Below are 16,781 nucleotides of genomic sequence, written 5' to 3'. Positions count from 1 at the left end.
CTACCTTGGAAAAATGGTATTCTTTGAACAGTTTATCTTTGCCTGTTTGTTGGAGCCATCAGCAACATGAGAGCCTAAAAATACCAGGCACAGCAGTCCCAAGGTAGATAATGTGATGAGGGATTTCTATTGGTTGACTTCATGAAGGCGTGCTCTTTAAAAGGGAGAACAGGGCAAGAGTCTGGTCACTCAGGCAACATGAAGATCCTTCTTCTTTTGGGGTTGGTGGCAGTCACTCTGGCCGAGGTGACGCGTTTTGATGGGTAAATCATTGCGTCTCCCAGCACAATGTAGGGTCACAAACCTGTTATGTTTAGCCTCAGTTTGGTTTCTCTTTCTTCTCCTTTCTCTTCAGAGGTATGGTGTATCGCCTCAAGCCAAAAACCGAAGAGCATGTGGAGATCATTAAGGAAATCGGAGACGAGTTTCAGGTAGACTCATCGCCTTGAAAGAACATCCAGGAATACCGGAGGAATAGCGAGGAAGATTAAGCCAAAGTATTGTGAAGGCGCGTATGAGTTGTCTTCTCAACTCTTGATGGGTGTTTTTTGTGAACCCCCTCTAGCTGGATTTCTGGATCCCCAGCAAGGCTGACCAGGTGACCATCAGCTCCAATGTGGACGTTCGCGTTGATGCCGCCTACATCGACTACATCAACACTGTTCTGCAGCAAGCTGAGATAGAGCACGAGTACGTCAGTGTGCGCTAGGGTTTTGTACACGTTGATATGTTTGCTTTCACCAGAAGCAATAAAGATTGTTTTAGACATATGAATTATGCATCAAATATGAGTTATACTGTCATTAAAGTGAGGGCATATTTTGCTTAATTTATCTTTGTCATATAGTATATCTGCAAATCTTGTGGTTATGTGATATTTTTCTTGTATCATGTGAAAAAGGATACTGATTGATGACCTTCAGGCTGCAATCGACACACAGATAGACAACGGGAGGATCTCCACCAAAGCCTATTCCTATGAAAAGTACAACAACTGGGATACAGTAAGCAGCTGGATCTTCCATGCGGTTCTTGGCTTATTGCATTGGCTACTAAGAGTGGTCACCAATAAACTGATAAAATAAATAATTGTTCTTACATTGCATTTCACGATGCCAAGAAATATTATCGGCTTGAGCATTGCGGTCCCCTTTTGCAAGATATTGCCTCAACGATCTTTCCATTCATCTCTTCAGATCCAGTCATGGATAGATCAAACGGTGTCAGCCAACTCTAACCTGCTCAGCAGGATGGTCATCGGCACCACGTACGAGGGACAGCCCATGCATGTTCTGAAGGTAAAATCATGGCATTTGATGAACATATTCTTAGCATGTCATTTCATTGTATAAGCAGCACAGAGATATTGTCTGTGATTCATGGTGCACTGGGTCGTGCTTTTAACATTGATGAATGAGGGCCCCTACCTACAATCCAAAGACAAGCACATAGGTGATGTTTCTCAACTAGCCATACTGTGTATGATTGTGTGTGCATGTATGTGTCCTATAAGGGCTGCTGTCATTCCATATAAGTTATTGCTCTGCATGGCACCCTCTGCTGGCGATAAGTATTAAAAAACTGAGAGAGAAAAATACAGTGATATATTTTTTCCATCTTGACCACATACAGTTAGGTAAACAAAGTGGGTCCAGCAAGCCTGCCATCTTCATGGACTGTGGTATCCATGCCAGGGAATGGATCTCCATAGCCTTCTGCCAGTGGTTTGTCAAAGAGGTACCACTAAATATGGCACCCAAATTACAAAATAACCTTTCTGCTACATTTCCGCGGGTTAATGTGACAATTGTTTGGACCCACTTCTTTCATCCCAGGCTGTGTCTACCTATGGAACAAACTCCCAGATGACCAGGCTCCTGGACCAGATGGACGTCTATGTACTGCCGGTGTTTAACATTGATGGCTACCGGTACACGTGGAGCAATGTAGGTGATCTTTAAGACACCCTCATGGGATGTCAGTCGAGACTTGCAGTCTGTCTAAGGTCCGATTTAAACTCTAGCTGTTACTAATGCTTTTCCTGTAATTGGGATCTACAGAACAGAATGTGGAGGAAGACACGCTCTAATAATCCTGGGTCCACATGCATTGGAACCGATCCCAACCGGAATTTCAATGCTGGCTGGTGTAGTGAGTACAGATGATAAGTGCTGGACTTGACGATGTTCTCTTTGTTGTCCATAGTCCTTGTTTTTTGCCTGACTGCTCCACGTGTCCCTCTAAGCAATGCTTTTCCTCTAGTGTGTAAGCCATTTAGGAGATACCAAACTGTTAAATTTCTCCCCAGCCGTTGGAGCTTCCAAAAACCCCTGCAGTGACACTTACTGCGGCTCCAAACCCGAGTCTGAGGTGGAGGTCAAGGCTGTGGCAGATTTCCTCCGCAAGAACAAGTCAATCATTAAGTCCTACTTGACCATCCACTCCTACTCCCAGCTGCTGCTGTTCCCCTACTCCTACACCATGGCACTGGCACCTGACCATGCTGAACTGGTACGGCTATGACTGTGACTTTGAAAAATGATGCTGGAGTAGAAACCAAACTCCCTCCCTTGGGTCTTATTAAGAGGCTGATGTTCATCAGCAAAAACGATTAAGACTTTAATCAAGTCTTACACAGGAACAAACCCTAACCAAGCAAGACAAACACTTTACAAACAGCATGTTGTCTTCTTGACTGCACACTGAAACCTTGACTTTGCTGGTAACAGGGTTACCAACCCATCTCCTTTGTCAGCAGCCCAAATACCTTCATCAGTGGCACCCTATGCTATCCTACATCTCATCTCAGGCTCATGGACGTCTCTTCTTCATGTTCTTCTTGCATTCTGGCTTCCCTCTTATCAGCCCTTCCTACTTTCATCACCTTTGATTCTGCTTTACATTCATTCTCCTCCCTGATGACATCAAGTCTCTCCTCCTCTCTCTCTTCCTCTCTTTTCTCCTCTCTCTCCTCCTATCCTTATACATAAACCCCCTCCCCTTGTGCCCCCTCCATGCTGGTGACAGCACTGCGTTCGTCTCTAAGCACCTTCCCATGATCCCACTGCAGATGCGCGTGGCTGAGGGGGCCGCTAACGCCTTGAAGTCCCTCTATGGGACCAAGTACACCTGTGGCCCTGGAGCTGAAACGATCTGTGAGTACAAGTCTCAGAAAAGCCACCTTCTCTAATGTTTCTCCTTCTGCCAGGCAGAGGGTGCTTCTTGAGCTTTCCGTTAGAAGGTACAACTGTGAATAAATAACTCAATGAAATGATATGAAGTATGGAGCATAGAAGCTTCAGCTCAATCATGGTCTAATGCACCCTGCGACCCAGTAGGATAAGCGGTTTGGAAAATGGATGGATGGATGGTCTAATGCAGGTTTTAGAAAATCTTCGTTCTTAGAAATCTTTGACAATACTAGCAATACTGCTCCTGTCTCATCACTCTCGGAAAGTCGGTGCCTTTCTGATGCATCTTTAATGTTTGTTGACACTTCTGCACACAGTCGTCTTGCTTTATTGTAGATGATTCATTTTCTATCTTAATCACTGTGGATGCAGGATGCAGATCCCATGTAAAGGCCACTCCATTTGCCCCCCGCTCGTCCCCTGTGTTTTCCAGACCTTGCTGCCGGGGGCTCTGATGACTGGGCCTATGATCTGGGGGTGAAGTACGCCTACACCTTTGAGCTGCGTGACACCGGCCGCTACGGCTTCCTGCTCCCCGAGTCGCAGATAAAGCCCACGTGCCAGGAGACCATGCTGGCTGTCATGTACATCGCTGACCATGTGCTCAACGGCCTGTGATAGGGCTGGTCACGGCTCACACCAGTGTACTACTCATTTCCTGCAATTGGACTGAAAATAATTGTCACACAAGGCCGACTAGAGTGAAAAAATAAAATGTTGAATCTAAGTCTGGGGGATTTGGATTGTGATGGATGCATCTGGTTCTTTTAAATATAAAAGGTATTCTGGAAAAAAAGTGAATACCCCAAATGAAATTCAACACACCCATACAGGTGACATTTGGTCAAACTCACCTTAAATATGCACCACGCCTACAAGTCCCAAATAACTAAGCACTTCAGAAAGTTTTTCAAACCAAGTGTAGTCAAACATGTAGGAACCAAGAAACTGTAGAGTTTACAGGGGTTTAGAGGCTGTAGTTACATTCCAACCAAAAAGTAGCACTATACAATTACACAACAGTTACCCAAACAGGTTTACAATTAAGAAAATGCATAAATGTAATAAAAGGATGTGCTGAATTATCTGATTAATAGATAGATAGATAGATAGATAGATAATCTTTATGGTCATTGTGATTAAAACAAAAAAATTTTGTTTGGCACCTTTTCCAACGCAGTATAATATAGAAAATATTAAATCAGAGCAAAACACTTAAATACTACACTACAGAACATCAAATAATCAAATAAGCACATTTCAAACGGTCCATGCTGCTGACGGTAGTTAATTCTCATCTAGAGAAGCTGTCTATGTTAGTACAGTACAGCCAGCCCTTGTCAAGCGAACGGTAGAGGGATACATTCAAACAGAACAGAGAGGCTTCATTACTCCTTTGACTCAGGAGATGAAGGAAGCTGCCAGGACTCCTTGGCAATTGCAGTGTGAAATTAAGCAGAACCTACTGGCCCTGTGCAGGCAGCTCGTCGATTTGGGGCACCTGGTATAACCACCAAACTCAGAGACTCGCTTAATTGTCCAAACAGAACCAAAAATCCCAGCCGAATTCTGAATGAATTTTAAATTCGAGTGTGATGCTCCCCAGGCGCCATGTTGTGAGATATTTTGGCCAGATCTTTCCAAATTACTTCATTTTTTATTGTGTTTAGGCAGACAGTTTGAGCTGGATCTGACCACCATACCTAGTGAGGTCTGTTTCTGGCAAAAGGAGACGCAGAAACGGAGAAGAATGTGTCCGTAAATGATCTCTGAATCCCATTCGCTTGTGCTATCTGCTCTGGAATACGCTTGGCACCACAGGAGACCAGAATAGGACTGGATGTGTTAGGAATGTCTTGCCGCCAGGGGTGACACGGTGGTGTCCTGGTTAGCAGTGTTGTCTCACACCTCTAGAGGCTCGCATTTGAGTCTCTGCCCCAGTTCTACGCGTGTTGAGTTTGCATGTTCTCCCTGTATTGTCATGGGATGTCCACCAAGTTCTCCGGTTAGGGAATGTGGAAGGATGGTGTTCACCAAACCTCAAAAGCCCTCTGCTGCTGTGGGAGGGCGGAGGGAAACATGAGCTTCACATCGTGCTTCAAACACACCATTAAGCCCCTTAATTTCATGCCTTTTCTTGTCTGTAGCAAACAAGACTTTCGGATCCAGGAGGGGTCTCTTAAAGGAGCTCAGGATGTCCATCACCAACGGTGAGAACTCGATGGGCGACTACGGGATTCATCCTCCAGAACAGCAAGTAACAGAAGTTCAAGTGATGTATCATATTTTTTGTAGCTTATTTCTGGATTGGGGCTGCAATTGAAAGATTGCTGATTCGAATCCCCGACCAGCAAGGCACCACTGAGGTACCCTGAGCAAGGTTCCGCCCCCAAGCACTGCTCCCCGGGCACAGAATTAGCTGCCCCCTGCCATGTCACAATGTCACGACGTCACAAATGGGTTAAATGCAGAGGACACATTTTGTTGTTGCGCACTGTGTGCTGTGGTGTGTCAACAATGACCACTGATCACTAAATTATAAATCCCAGTTCTAAATTCTAAATATGTGTTGAATCATTTGACTAAATCATTTGTTCCTGGTAAATTATTAAGTTGCCCCTTTGCTGCCACTAGATGGCAGAAATACGCAAACATTAAAACAAATACAAACGTATATGACGCCCACAAAAAAGTTTCTCCCAGAACTATGAAACAAACTCAAATAGTAATTCGATTAATTCATACGCATTTGTAAAAAGCCACATATAAAACTTTCAGATATGAAGTATACTATACTTTGTGAAACAACCTAGTTTTTAAATAATATATAACACAACACATATGAGTCACGTATTCAGTCATTCAGATAGTGTTACCAGTAGTACCAATAGCAGTAGTAGTAGCGATATGCTGAGCAGCGTATTATAAAATATATGAGGTATACCTATGCGTGAATCTGTGGAGTGGCACGGTTCTTGTATGTATAGCGCATTTCACGACTTTTTGGTTTTTAAGGGTGGGTGTGTCTGGCTACAGACACAAACGGTCACATGATCGTGGGTATTTAAGACGCTCGCCTCCCTTCTCGCTGAAGCCGGAGCTGTCGGGGCAGGTGTCTCCTCTCTCATCTAACCGTTTGTCTCGCCATCCTCGGGGTTTGGGCTGCACCATCGGCTCCGACATCATGACAGGTGGGTGAAACTTTGAGTCGTTTAGCTATTTTTTTGCTATTTAATTTCACAGGAACCGCAGCTCGTTGTCAGATCAAGTTTCAAACCGATAAGCTTGTAATATATATGTGTGTGTAGTGCGTTCTTGGTGCAACAAGTTGGTGGATGTGAATAAAAGTGCTTACCGTTTTGCTTTCACTTTATTTTCTTGTTTGCTTGCAGTCTTGAGATCTGGAGAAGGAAGTGACCCTTTTCCGTGCACTTCATTAATTTGCGTGTAACTTGCCGCTGTGTAGTTATTATGGCGCTTTTGGATCCTGAAGTCCAGCTCTTAATACTGCAAGCGGCATGTCTGCTCCAAGAGCGGAAATTGCTTTTCTTTCCCCACCTACTTCAGTCGCTTAAGCACGTACGTCGCATCTGGTTTCTGTTATGTCAGAGTAGGAACGAGCGCTTGCGGATATTTCACGTGAAACAACATGATGGCCGCAATTAAAACGACCCCCCCCCCCCCAATCGTTGAACGCGTTTTTTGAGGTAACTTTCCTTTTGGAGGCTTATTGTTTAATGCTCACCTATACATACAAGTACTTTTGATTTCTGGGAATACAATTTGTTAGGTGGTGCTCTCCGTTTGTAAAGGTTTAATTTGCTGATGTACATGCATCGTGCGTGATAGGAAAGGGTTTTTGTCGAAGTAGCGATATGACTCTGGGACAAAGAGCTAAAATGGATTTTGAATTAAATCCGCACTTAATTTAGCGTTTAATAGCCTCAGTGTTAACGTTGGAGCTGTTATTCAATAATGTCTCTCCCTCGAGCCCAATATTTTTGTACTTTTTTTTTTTTTTTCCAGACCAAGCATTTGTGACGCTCGCCACAAGTGACAGCTATGCAAAGGGAGCTCTGGTCCTTGGGAGGTCTTTACGGGACCATCGGACCACCAGGAATCTGGCAGTGCTCCTTGGCCCCCATGTGTCTGAGCCTTTCAGGTACTGCCCGGTAATTTTATGCTCTTGGACTTTCAAAGTGAAACCAGTTTCAACCAAGTTGAAGCCATCAAATGTTTAGTTCCTCGAGCTTTCATGTTGCTGACATGTGCCCCCCCCCCCCCAGGGAAGCCCTTCGCCAGACCTTTGACGAAGTCAGACTTGTGGATGTCATGGACAGTGGGGATTCTGCTCACCTGGCCCTGATGAAGAGACCTGACCTGGGTGTCACCTTCACAAAGCTGCACTGCTGGACGTTGACCCACTACTCCAAATGCGTCTTTATGGATGCGGACACTATGGTTAGCACCAACATGCAGTTAATAGGCGACACTACGGCCTCATATCAGACATCTGGTGTCTGAGCCTGGGTGATCTTTGTAGCAAGGATTGATCTTTATTTTTTTTTCCCCCGTCAAGCACACTATCCCCTCCCAGAGAATACAAACTCTTGCTGATCCTTTGCCATAGCCATGTTAGATGTGTTTCATACCGAACACCTGTAGTAGTTTGAAAGCATTCTTCTCTCACAGGTGCTGTCAAACGTAGATGAACTGTTTGACCGAGAGGAGCTCTCTGCTGCCCCAGACCCTGGCTGGCCGGACTGCTTCAACTCCGGCGTCTTTGTGTTTCGTCCATCCAATGAAACGTATGGGAAACTTCTCCAGTACTGTACAGAACATGGCAGCTTCGACGGCAAGTATTTAGACGAGTCATTCCAAGTTGGGGATTTAGCAAGGGGAGGGTTTTGCCAAAAATCGCCATTCATCACTGGGGGATGAGTGCATGACCCATACAAAATAGCACTGTGCTTCTAATATTGGTTAATGCCTTCAAGACTTTAGTACCTGTAGAATAGCATTAGGGTTACATCCGTTATTGTAGCATCAGTGCCAGTGTTAAGGCCTTTAGATGCTATGTACATTTTGCACTTCTCATGCTGTATAAACTGCAGGCTTGGTGTGTCTGGCCTGGCTTGCTTGCGGGGGGGGGGGGGTTGTTTTGAAGACACAACTCTTCTGTTGTCTGCCACAGCTACTTGATCAAGCCTAGTGTTTTGGTACAAGGCTCCTGTTTATTCTTGCAATGGTGCTTTTTCAGCTTGCTGTTGACATAATGGTGAATTGCATCTTTATTTCCCTAACCCACAATCCTCCGACTTTACACAACCAGTAAATATATCCTTTTTAATGTGGGGAATCCTAAATCAACCTGGCTCGTTGGTGCTGCTTTTGGCGTCTGAACGAGCAAGCCTGGCATTGCGTAACTTCTGGCAATGGGGCACTGAGTTGTGGCCCAACTATCATGATGAGTAAACATGAGCACCTGGCCCTGGTCCTTCGGTGAAAACAAAAATCCCTTTCTTGGGTAACTTTGTTTAATGTTGGCAAAGGCTTGTTACCAAGTGATTCCATAAGGTAATAGTGTTGGACTTGTATGAATGACTCTGCTTAGGTTTTATGAGCTCTTCCTCAAAGAAAAAGATCTTAACTTAACTCTAAGACAATCCACCAGTATCTCACTGGTCTGGTCTAATGGTGTAAGTGTCTTGGCCCCAATAACGTGTTGGATCTAAACCCAGCTATCAACGTATTTCACAGTGGAGGGATTGCAATGGATCTGTCCTTGAGGGTTGCTTTATTGGACTTGCTTTAAAATCGGGCCTAACTGAAGCCTATAATCTGGCCTTGATGAAAACCCTGGAGCTATTGCTGAAATTGCAGTGGAATTAGTGATTGTTCAAGAAGGTGCTATGACGCATCCCTTAGCTGCTCTGATGCACTTCATGCACCTTAGGGGGGGGTTCAGGCTATAATTAAAATGACAATGACTTGGTGCTCATTTGCCTTGATCCCTTTGAAAATTATTCAGCTACGCCTCCCTTGCCTGATGGCTGGATGCCTAGAATGCGAATTGACAGAGTGGAATATTTAGGGTGGATGACTTTTGTTCTATTAATCTGGTCTGGTGTCTTCTGACCTTTCAAGCCAACCCTACCATAAGACGTGCATCGCCACCATGATGGTGTAAATTAAGCATGTTTTTCCATGTCATCCAGTGCTTCCTTTTGGCCAAGATCTAGCCAGGCACCAACACAGAATCCTAGATTGTGCTGTCGGCAGCCAAGGAAAGCTAGCTATGGATTCCTGCTGCTGTCTTCTCACAAGCAAGAGGCTGTCCGTATAAAGCTATGGGCTGCTTTGAGAGAACCCTGGGGGTTCTGTGTGTAGCCGAATGGTGATGATGGCATGCCTATTTTAAGCTGTTGCACAAGGCTCTCCTCTCTCATACACTGCATGAGAACTTGTGCTGGTTATTCAATTGAGTTTTGGCAGTTGATTGTTGGTTAGAACACATTTATCCTTTAATGTCGGTATTATAGGTAGGGAAGACATCTAATCTGAATTTTTATTTTCATTGCTTCAGAAATCTAAACAGGACACTTGTTTTTCAACTGTCCATGAAGTTTTTTTTTTTTTTTTTTTTTAATTCTGCCTTGAGCAAACGTTGAACTATATAATCCTCACAATTTCCCTGGAGTTTCATGGAGTACTGAGCATTTAACATGCACTGACATCTTTGGCAGGACATCTGTAGCAAATTTTTTATTTTTTGCAACCAGGTGTGTGAATCTGCACACCCATATTTCTCATTACCATGAGAACTTCTCTCCAGGTATAAGAAGGTGGGTCCATGGTAATCATGTAATTTAACCAGTGGTGCAAGTGATTAACAGACTAGCCCGAGAGCTTTTAATGATCAGCCTATGCATAACGTGTTTGGAACGGTTTGATCAAACCAATATGTCAATCTCCAGTAGCTTTCATGGAGAAGACTTTTATATTGTGTTTTAAAAGCCGTTCTCGTTTTTATTACAACCACCCCCCAATACAAGTCATTTCCTGGGTGTTAACCCTTCACTGCACTTCACACTGCCAAACTATTTTTCAGTTGGTATAAGAGGCATCAAGCTTCTTGACTGTCTTTTCCTGTAGGAGTTTTCTGGACTTGTCAATCTATGTAGATGAACACCAAGTCTAAGCAAAAACGTAGCCATTGCAATCAGTGGGTTAAACCATCTTTGATTTGGTTATGCAAATCTTGTCGTTGGATCGCAAGGCTCGTCTGCAGCAGAAATGCCATCTCCTAAGGAGGACCTGGGACTGCAGGGGTTCCAACAAACTCAGATTGGTGGTTAAAACCTGATGAACTGTCCTAATTCTGCGCCTTGTTTGCAGGTGGAGACCAGGGAGTGTTAAATTCTTTTTTCAGCAACTGGGCAACTGCAGACATTTCAAAACATCTACCCTTCATTTACAACCTCAGCAGCATCGCAATCTACTCCTACCTTCCAGCATTTAAGCAGTAAGTATGCATTTTAATGCATACAGCTAGTGTTGTCTTTGAAGGCTATCAAATGCACTTCTTGACACGTGACTTTTGAAGAAGACTGTGGTCACTTGCAAAGCATATTCCATTTTGGAAATAAAGGCATGGATTACCAAGAAGATCTTGGCCATAGGTTTTGAAGAGCTGCCTGAAATGACAATTTTACTGCCTCTGCATGGCTTTTGGAATGGGACTGAAAGTGGCTGTATTGCACTCCCACACAACCAAGTCGGTCTCATTAGGGAATTTTGTGGTCACCCCCAGCATGACATTCTTTGCAACGTGGAGATTTTTCCGCCAGCAGCATGTTGCTGCAAATCATATCTAGTAAGTGAAATGGAATGATGTCAAGATTCTGAGCAATGTAAACCTGTGTTGATCCGTATTTGTTCCAGGTACGGTAGCAATGCTAAGGTGGTTCATTTCTTGGGGAAAACCAAGCCGTGGAGCTACATGTATGACAGCACAGGGAAGCGTGTGCTGGGGACCGTCCAGGAGTCGTCCACACATCCCGGCTTCCTGCAGAAGTGGTGGGACATTTATGCCAGCACAGTGGCACCCCTGCTGCTCAAGCTACATGGTGATCAGCAGTTCCACTCTGGATGTGTGGTAGTAAGTTTTTGTTTTGTTTTTTTGTTTCCCCTCCGATGAGACTAATCTGCAGGCCAGTGTGGTGCCCTTCAAAGGTGCAATATGATGGAGTGGTTTTGAGGTGTAATGGGTTACAGATCCTAAAACATGGCATTGGCGTGAGACCTGTACTTCTGTGCAGATCACATCACTTTCCCCCTTTTTCATTGCCTATAAGTCTTTACACTGGTACACGCTATGCTGTTAAAATTGGATGGGGGAGGCGCAGGTCACTGCATTTCCTCTTATAGAGCAACTCCTGTGCTCCCTAGGGTGAGGCTGAAGCTGGGGTGAGGCATCTTGACATTTCCCAAGAAGAACCAGCCCCCGTCTCCTCCGAAGAGCGAAAGCAGAGGTGGGAGCAGGGACAGGCGGATTACTTGGGAGAGGACTCTTTTGACAACATTCAGAAAAAGCTGGACTCTTTCCTCAAGTGAAGGTGAAATGAAGTGCAGTGTTGCTAGATCGGGGCTGTAAACCCTGTATGGTACACGTGCTATCAACACTTCTGACTCTGGCTGTGTCCTCCATTCTGGTCATGTTAGAACCTTTCACTTGGAGTTGCTCCTCCTTTTGCAGAAAAGCTTCATTCTTGAAGGAGTGTAGATGTAGTTGACAAAACTGTTACTGTATAGACTGAAATCCTTGTACTAGTGTAACTGCTATATAAAGTGTATACATACTGTGTATAAGGGAATAAAGTCTTCATACAGAATGGTATCAAGATCCTTGTTTTTGTTCTAGTGTCAAGCAGAACTTGGCTTCATCCTGCCCGTTATGCCAGTCACAAAACGCCTCCTAATGAACTGGCGACATCTTTCAAGTTTTGGTTTAATAACCAATTAAAGTAATCTTGAAGTAATTTCTTCATTGTGTCAGCCCTCCCCTGTGTGCCTTCCCTCCCTGGCTCCCACGTCAAATGTCATAAGTTAGGTGTGCCATTAAATTGGAATCGCCTGCCACACTTGGGGTGGGGGGGCTTTGTGGTAATAATGGCTCGCACCTCCATCTGCTCTTGCTTTGCACAGCATTGGTTGCAGATGCTGCTTGACTATCCTGCTGCTCTCTGCTTGTGAAATACTGCCCGTTTCCTTTACGTTTCTGCTGCGTTACTGCATGAGTTGATGTCCAGCTTGATCTGTGAGCTAAAGGCTTTAACGTACAAGCAGATGGTTGGTCTTGGTCATTGTGAATTTTTTTTATTTTATTTTTTTTTTTAAATGTCTATGCTAAAGAGAGCTGTGCCATTATGAATTAGTCAAGCTCAGTATTGCCTGGCTTTCCTTCTGATTTCACCCACATCCTGCTAGGTGGCGATATGCATTCATAAGCCCTCCTGGTCATCCAGGTTTCTGTCTTAAATATACATGGAAGCAAAGTGATCAGTCTATGAAAGGTAAAACCTATTCTCCAGAAACGGTACACATGGGCTCTTATAAGCATAGCCTCCAATGCATAGTTTGAATGCAAGTGTGTGTGCAAGGACCCATCACCTTTCACAACCGATGCCCAAAGAGCAGCATTTATTGTGGCTATAGCAGGTCAAGATTTCTGGGGAAATCCCCATTGGTCTGCTGTTAGGCAGAGCAATGATTTATTTTTTTTATTTTTTTTTTTTAAAGAATAGTAACTAACAAAATGTCCATATCTCTGCAATTTTCCTCAAGGGTGCTCTTGAAGTAGACCCAGCAGTGTTTCATACATGGCATGAACAAATGCATTGTTTCAGCACTTTTTATTGGCTCTGCTATTTCACAGTATTGTGTTCAAATGTTGGCCAAATCATAAAGTTTAACTGTTGCAGCTTGTACTGCAACGTTTAAAACAATGAAATGTATATTGAAGGACATTTTTCTTTCCTGAGGTAAAGCCCGTTCGTTCAGACTGGATCTGAATGTAATAATTTTCTGTTGCGCTACTTCATCCAGACTTCAAACCATTGTGCTCGGCTAATCATTGAAAATCATTGTTTCCTGTTTTATACATTTTGGATGTTTTAATTAATTGGTTCTGGAACGTTGCTCAAGAAGTATATAACTGTAATGGAAGGAAACTTCACAGCCTCTGCTAGTACAAAAACCTCTACAAGCTGGTAGGACAGGGTCAAGCTTGCAGCATTACATAAACGCTAAGATGCTTTATAAAGTTTAAATACTCCTTTGAATTTTAAAGTAATTGAAAAAGCAAAACTAAGATATTAAGACTAAAAAGACTAATATTTTAAAGGGAGAAATGGCTGCCCTCTGCCCTTCAAGCAAGGTTTTTTTTTAATCTTACATTTTTCCTCAGGCTGCCCCCTGCTGGTGTGTAAGCAGATTGACGGCCAGCAAATGAGCATATCGAGGTAGGGATCCCACAGCAGGTTGGGCTAAGTTAGCACAGGGCATGACTTGATCAACAGCACAGAAGTCCTGGTTCACCTTTGTTATACAATTACAGCAGGGCAATGGGATACTGGGGTAGAGAAAAAAAACTTAGCACCTTCCCAGATAAGGCTACAATGCTTATTTTCATCTCTTAATGTTAATGTGCTTCTCAAAGTTACCACCAGGGGTCTCAGTTGGACAAAAACTACACAAAGTACACATGAATTGCTGTCATAGTCAAAGGGAACAAACTCTTCCTTTAAAATCAAGCATTGCCACAGTCAGCATATGATTCATCTAACATATAGTTGCTTTCTACATGCTTATGCTTGATAAAAGTATTATACACACGAGCCAGGAAACAAACTAATTTTAAGGAGTATTTTTAAACCAATCTGCAGTCACAGTACACCCCGGGAAAGTGCAGAAACCAATTGGTGGCCTCACACACACACACTCTAAGTCACAGAGTAAGCGGATTTAGAATAGAATATAGAATGTAATAGTAATACTTTATTGATCCCCATGGAGAACTTTTCACCTATCCTGTTTTCACTGATCCCATCGTGTTCTCCATGAGAGACGGGTACTATTTACAGTTTGTCTTTTTCTGCCTGGGTGTCTATTGCCAGTTCAGACCATGTAGGAACAGGACACCAGTCATTTAAGATGTAAATTTATTGCAGGAGTCAAATAAGTTCTATAACATTACACATGTTGCCCCCTCCAGACTCACAAAACCTTGAGTTTTCACAGTAAAACCACATTTATCTGCTCCAAGGAACCCCAGAGTCGCTAGGGAAATCTATCCCGAAGAGACCAAGGCTTATAAACTGCACAAACCAAGCATTCAGGCTCTGGAAAAACACCATGAGGAATATTCTATGGGGAAGGGCTCAGAACACATGAAACCAAACAGGATGTATCTCAGAGTGAGAAGGACCAGTATCGTCCTCAGCAGTAACATCAGGAATTGTAAAGTCAACGCATTTGCAAACAGCTTATTAGCCAACTACATAATTATTCATTAGCCACACATGACAGCACAATTAACTTACACTTCAGTATGTTAAGGTCACTTGAGTTTGAATATATTCTTTAGCTTTTAAGGTGAAAATGTTCATCAAGTAAATTGGCTTTCTCCCAAACCTTAGTTATTCAACCAAAACAGTGGCCCTTCAAGGAGAAAGTTTCAGAAAGCGCACAATCAGGCATGTCACAGATTTACAACCAACACTGCAAAAAGTAGAAAACAGATGAGTTACAGAGAAGCATGTGATAAACAAAACCTTTGGCGGAGTCGGACACAAGTAAGGCACGTGGTAGGAATGAATCAATGACAGGATCGGTCTCCCTCGGGATTATGTATCCATTTATACATACATCCAAATATTCTTCAGCAAAAACTTGTCGCGCCAGGGACTTGAGGTTTCATTTCATAAAGTGTATGGGAATATAAATTATCTCTCTGGCCTTCTGCATAATAACTGGACCCTCATTTCTTGCATTGACTGAAGACCAACTCAAGCAGATGTCATTGTGACAAAGTTCTCAGACGAGTCTGAGAGGATCACGTTGGACATGCTCTGGGGTCGTACAAGGTTAAACAGCCTCTCTCTAAAAAACACCACCCATAGTCATGTTTTAGATAATCTGACAGCCAAACAGACTACATGAGAACCTTACACCTTCCTGGACATCTCACCCTGAAAACAGGAACTAACGCAGCAGCCGTTAATGGACCGGCACGGACCCAGCATCCAGAGGAAGCAGGCTCAGAGTGATTAGCCTCAACTCGAGCAGTGAATGCGTGATCGGGGACATTCCTGAGACAAACCTTGAAGAACACACACAGTACACAGCACATTAAAGATGCAAAAATATACCACATGACAGGAGGGTTTAGAAGGCACCAGACAGCCCAAACCAAAGTAGGAAATTCCACACAAAATAGCAACTGGAAAAATGAGCATGTACCCCAACGGTGACACCTACAAAGCCCAATCCCCCAAAACAGCGTCTAGGAAGACCAAACGAAAGACACACTGACAAGAACAGCAGAGGACAACACCAGGTCAATTTCAGTCACAGCCCTGCACCAGGATCTAGTTTAGGCTGATTAGTAGTACTAGAGAATTCCCTGGGGCAGTTCAGAAGTGTTCATATTCATACACGGCATTTAATGGTACATTTACACTTAAAATCTGCCCAATTTACAGCCCACAAACCAAACACACCCTCTGGTGTCGTAAAAACAGCCAGTGATGACACCGCAACGCCAGGCTCTGGGTCAGGCGTCACTATTACAGAATTAACTGGTCTGGGAACCTGCCTGTATCATGCAGTGTTTATGGGCACAGAGGGAACCATGTAAATATCAGTACTGCAGGTCACATTTAGAGAAAAACAATCTGACTCCCTGTTCTCCTGTCAGTGAATGACCCCATTGATCTGTTTTACTGTGATTTTAAAGATCTACGTACACTTAAGGAGAATGTGTGGTTTGCCAAGTTACATTACAGAAAGTAGCATGTGAGGGATGTTGGGTTCCTACAAAATACTGAACCCCCACCCCCCCACAGTACATTCAGAAATGATTCTTGGCACAGCTTTCTGAAGACTTCAATACATTGCATTTTGATGGCCCACAATATTATAAAAATAGTAAAGTTTTAAAAAAAGAAATATTGACACTGTTTAAGCTGAGCTAATACATCCCAAAAAAAGCTTAAACTGAGGGGCCTAGTCCAGTCCGTCTACGGTGACGCCCGTCGGCATCGCAAACAGGAGCCCCGCCACTCTCAGCCCGAGTGAAGCTGGGAGAAGGACGGTGCCCATGCAGTCAGGAAGAAAGCCCCTTCGTCAGATACAGTTTGTCGCCCTGCTCGCTCGTGAAAATGGGCGCCCTCTTGTAGTGTTCCACCAGCTCCTCCATGGAGCTGAACTTGCGCTGGCCGATGCAGTAGAGGCCATCCTTGAGCTGCACTTTGAAGTGCTTGTTCTTGCTCTGGGCTTTCAGGGAGATGGAGAAGTCATGGGGCTTAG

The 16,781-nt window shown here is 43.8% G+C and overlaps 3 protein-coding genes and 1 long non-coding RNA gene across 8 annotated transcripts in view; 2 read left to right on the top strand and 2 right to left on the bottom strand.

The window, feature by feature from the left end:
* Positions 1-6,768, bottom strand: part of LOC125749971 (uncharacterized) — a 91,278-nt gene extending 84,510 nt beyond the window's left edge. The window contains exon 1 of the long non-coding RNA XR_007400254.1: positions 6,547-6,768. This is a non-coding gene — a long non-coding RNA (uncharacterized LOC125749971). The remainder of the gene's footprint in view (positions 1-6,546) is intronic.
* cpb1 (carboxypeptidase B1 (tissue)) lies at positions 183-3,918 on the top strand. Its single transcript, XM_049027198.1, has 11 exons — positions 183-263; positions 356-431; positions 566-690; positions 902-1,004; positions 1,197-1,298; positions 1,633-1,737; positions 1,836-1,946; positions 2,061-2,151; positions 2,309-2,511; positions 3,071-3,155; positions 3,625-3,918. The coding sequence occupies exons 1-11, from the start codon at positions 199-201 to the stop codon at positions 3,807-3,809; spliced, it is 1,251 nt and encodes a 416-aa protein (XP_048883155.1). The 5' UTR covers positions 183-198; the 3' UTR covers positions 3,810-3,918.
* LOC125749929 (glycogenin-1-like) lies at positions 6,234-12,090 on the top strand. The gene is made up of 7 exons (XM_049027206.1): positions 6,234-6,382; positions 7,218-7,353; positions 7,478-7,652; positions 7,884-8,046; positions 10,590-10,716; positions 11,136-11,352; positions 11,643-12,090. The coding sequence occupies exons 1-7, from the start codon at positions 6,376-6,378 to the stop codon at positions 11,805-11,807; spliced, it is 990 nt and encodes a 329-aa protein (XP_048883163.1). The 5' UTR covers positions 6,234-6,375; the 3' UTR covers positions 11,808-12,090.
* A 2,306-nt stretch (positions 12,091-14,396) lies between these two features.
* Positions 14,397-16,781, bottom strand: part of LOC125749873 (cytoplasmic protein NCK1-like) — a 29,468-nt gene continuing 27,083 nt past the window's right edge. For all 5 annotated transcript variants that reach the window (XM_049027200.1, XM_049027201.1, XM_049027204.1 and 2 more), the window contains one exon: positions 14,397-16,776. In XM_049027200.1, coding sequence (XP_048883157.1) covers positions 16,579-16,776 — 198 coding nt within the window. In that variant the 3' untranslated portion in view covers positions 14,397-16,578. The remainder of the gene's footprint in view (positions 16,777-16,781) is intronic.

This window comes from Brienomyrus brachyistius, chromosome 1, assembly GCF_023856365.1.
Source record: "Brienomyrus brachyistius isolate T26 chromosome 1, BBRACH_0.4, whole genome shotgun sequence".
Lineage (NCBI taxonomy): Eukaryota > Metazoa > Chordata > Actinopteri > Osteoglossiformes > Mormyridae > Brienomyrus > Brienomyrus brachyistius.
Note: the sequence above shows the minus strand (reverse complement) of the source record. Positions and strands in the feature narration are given on the sequence as shown.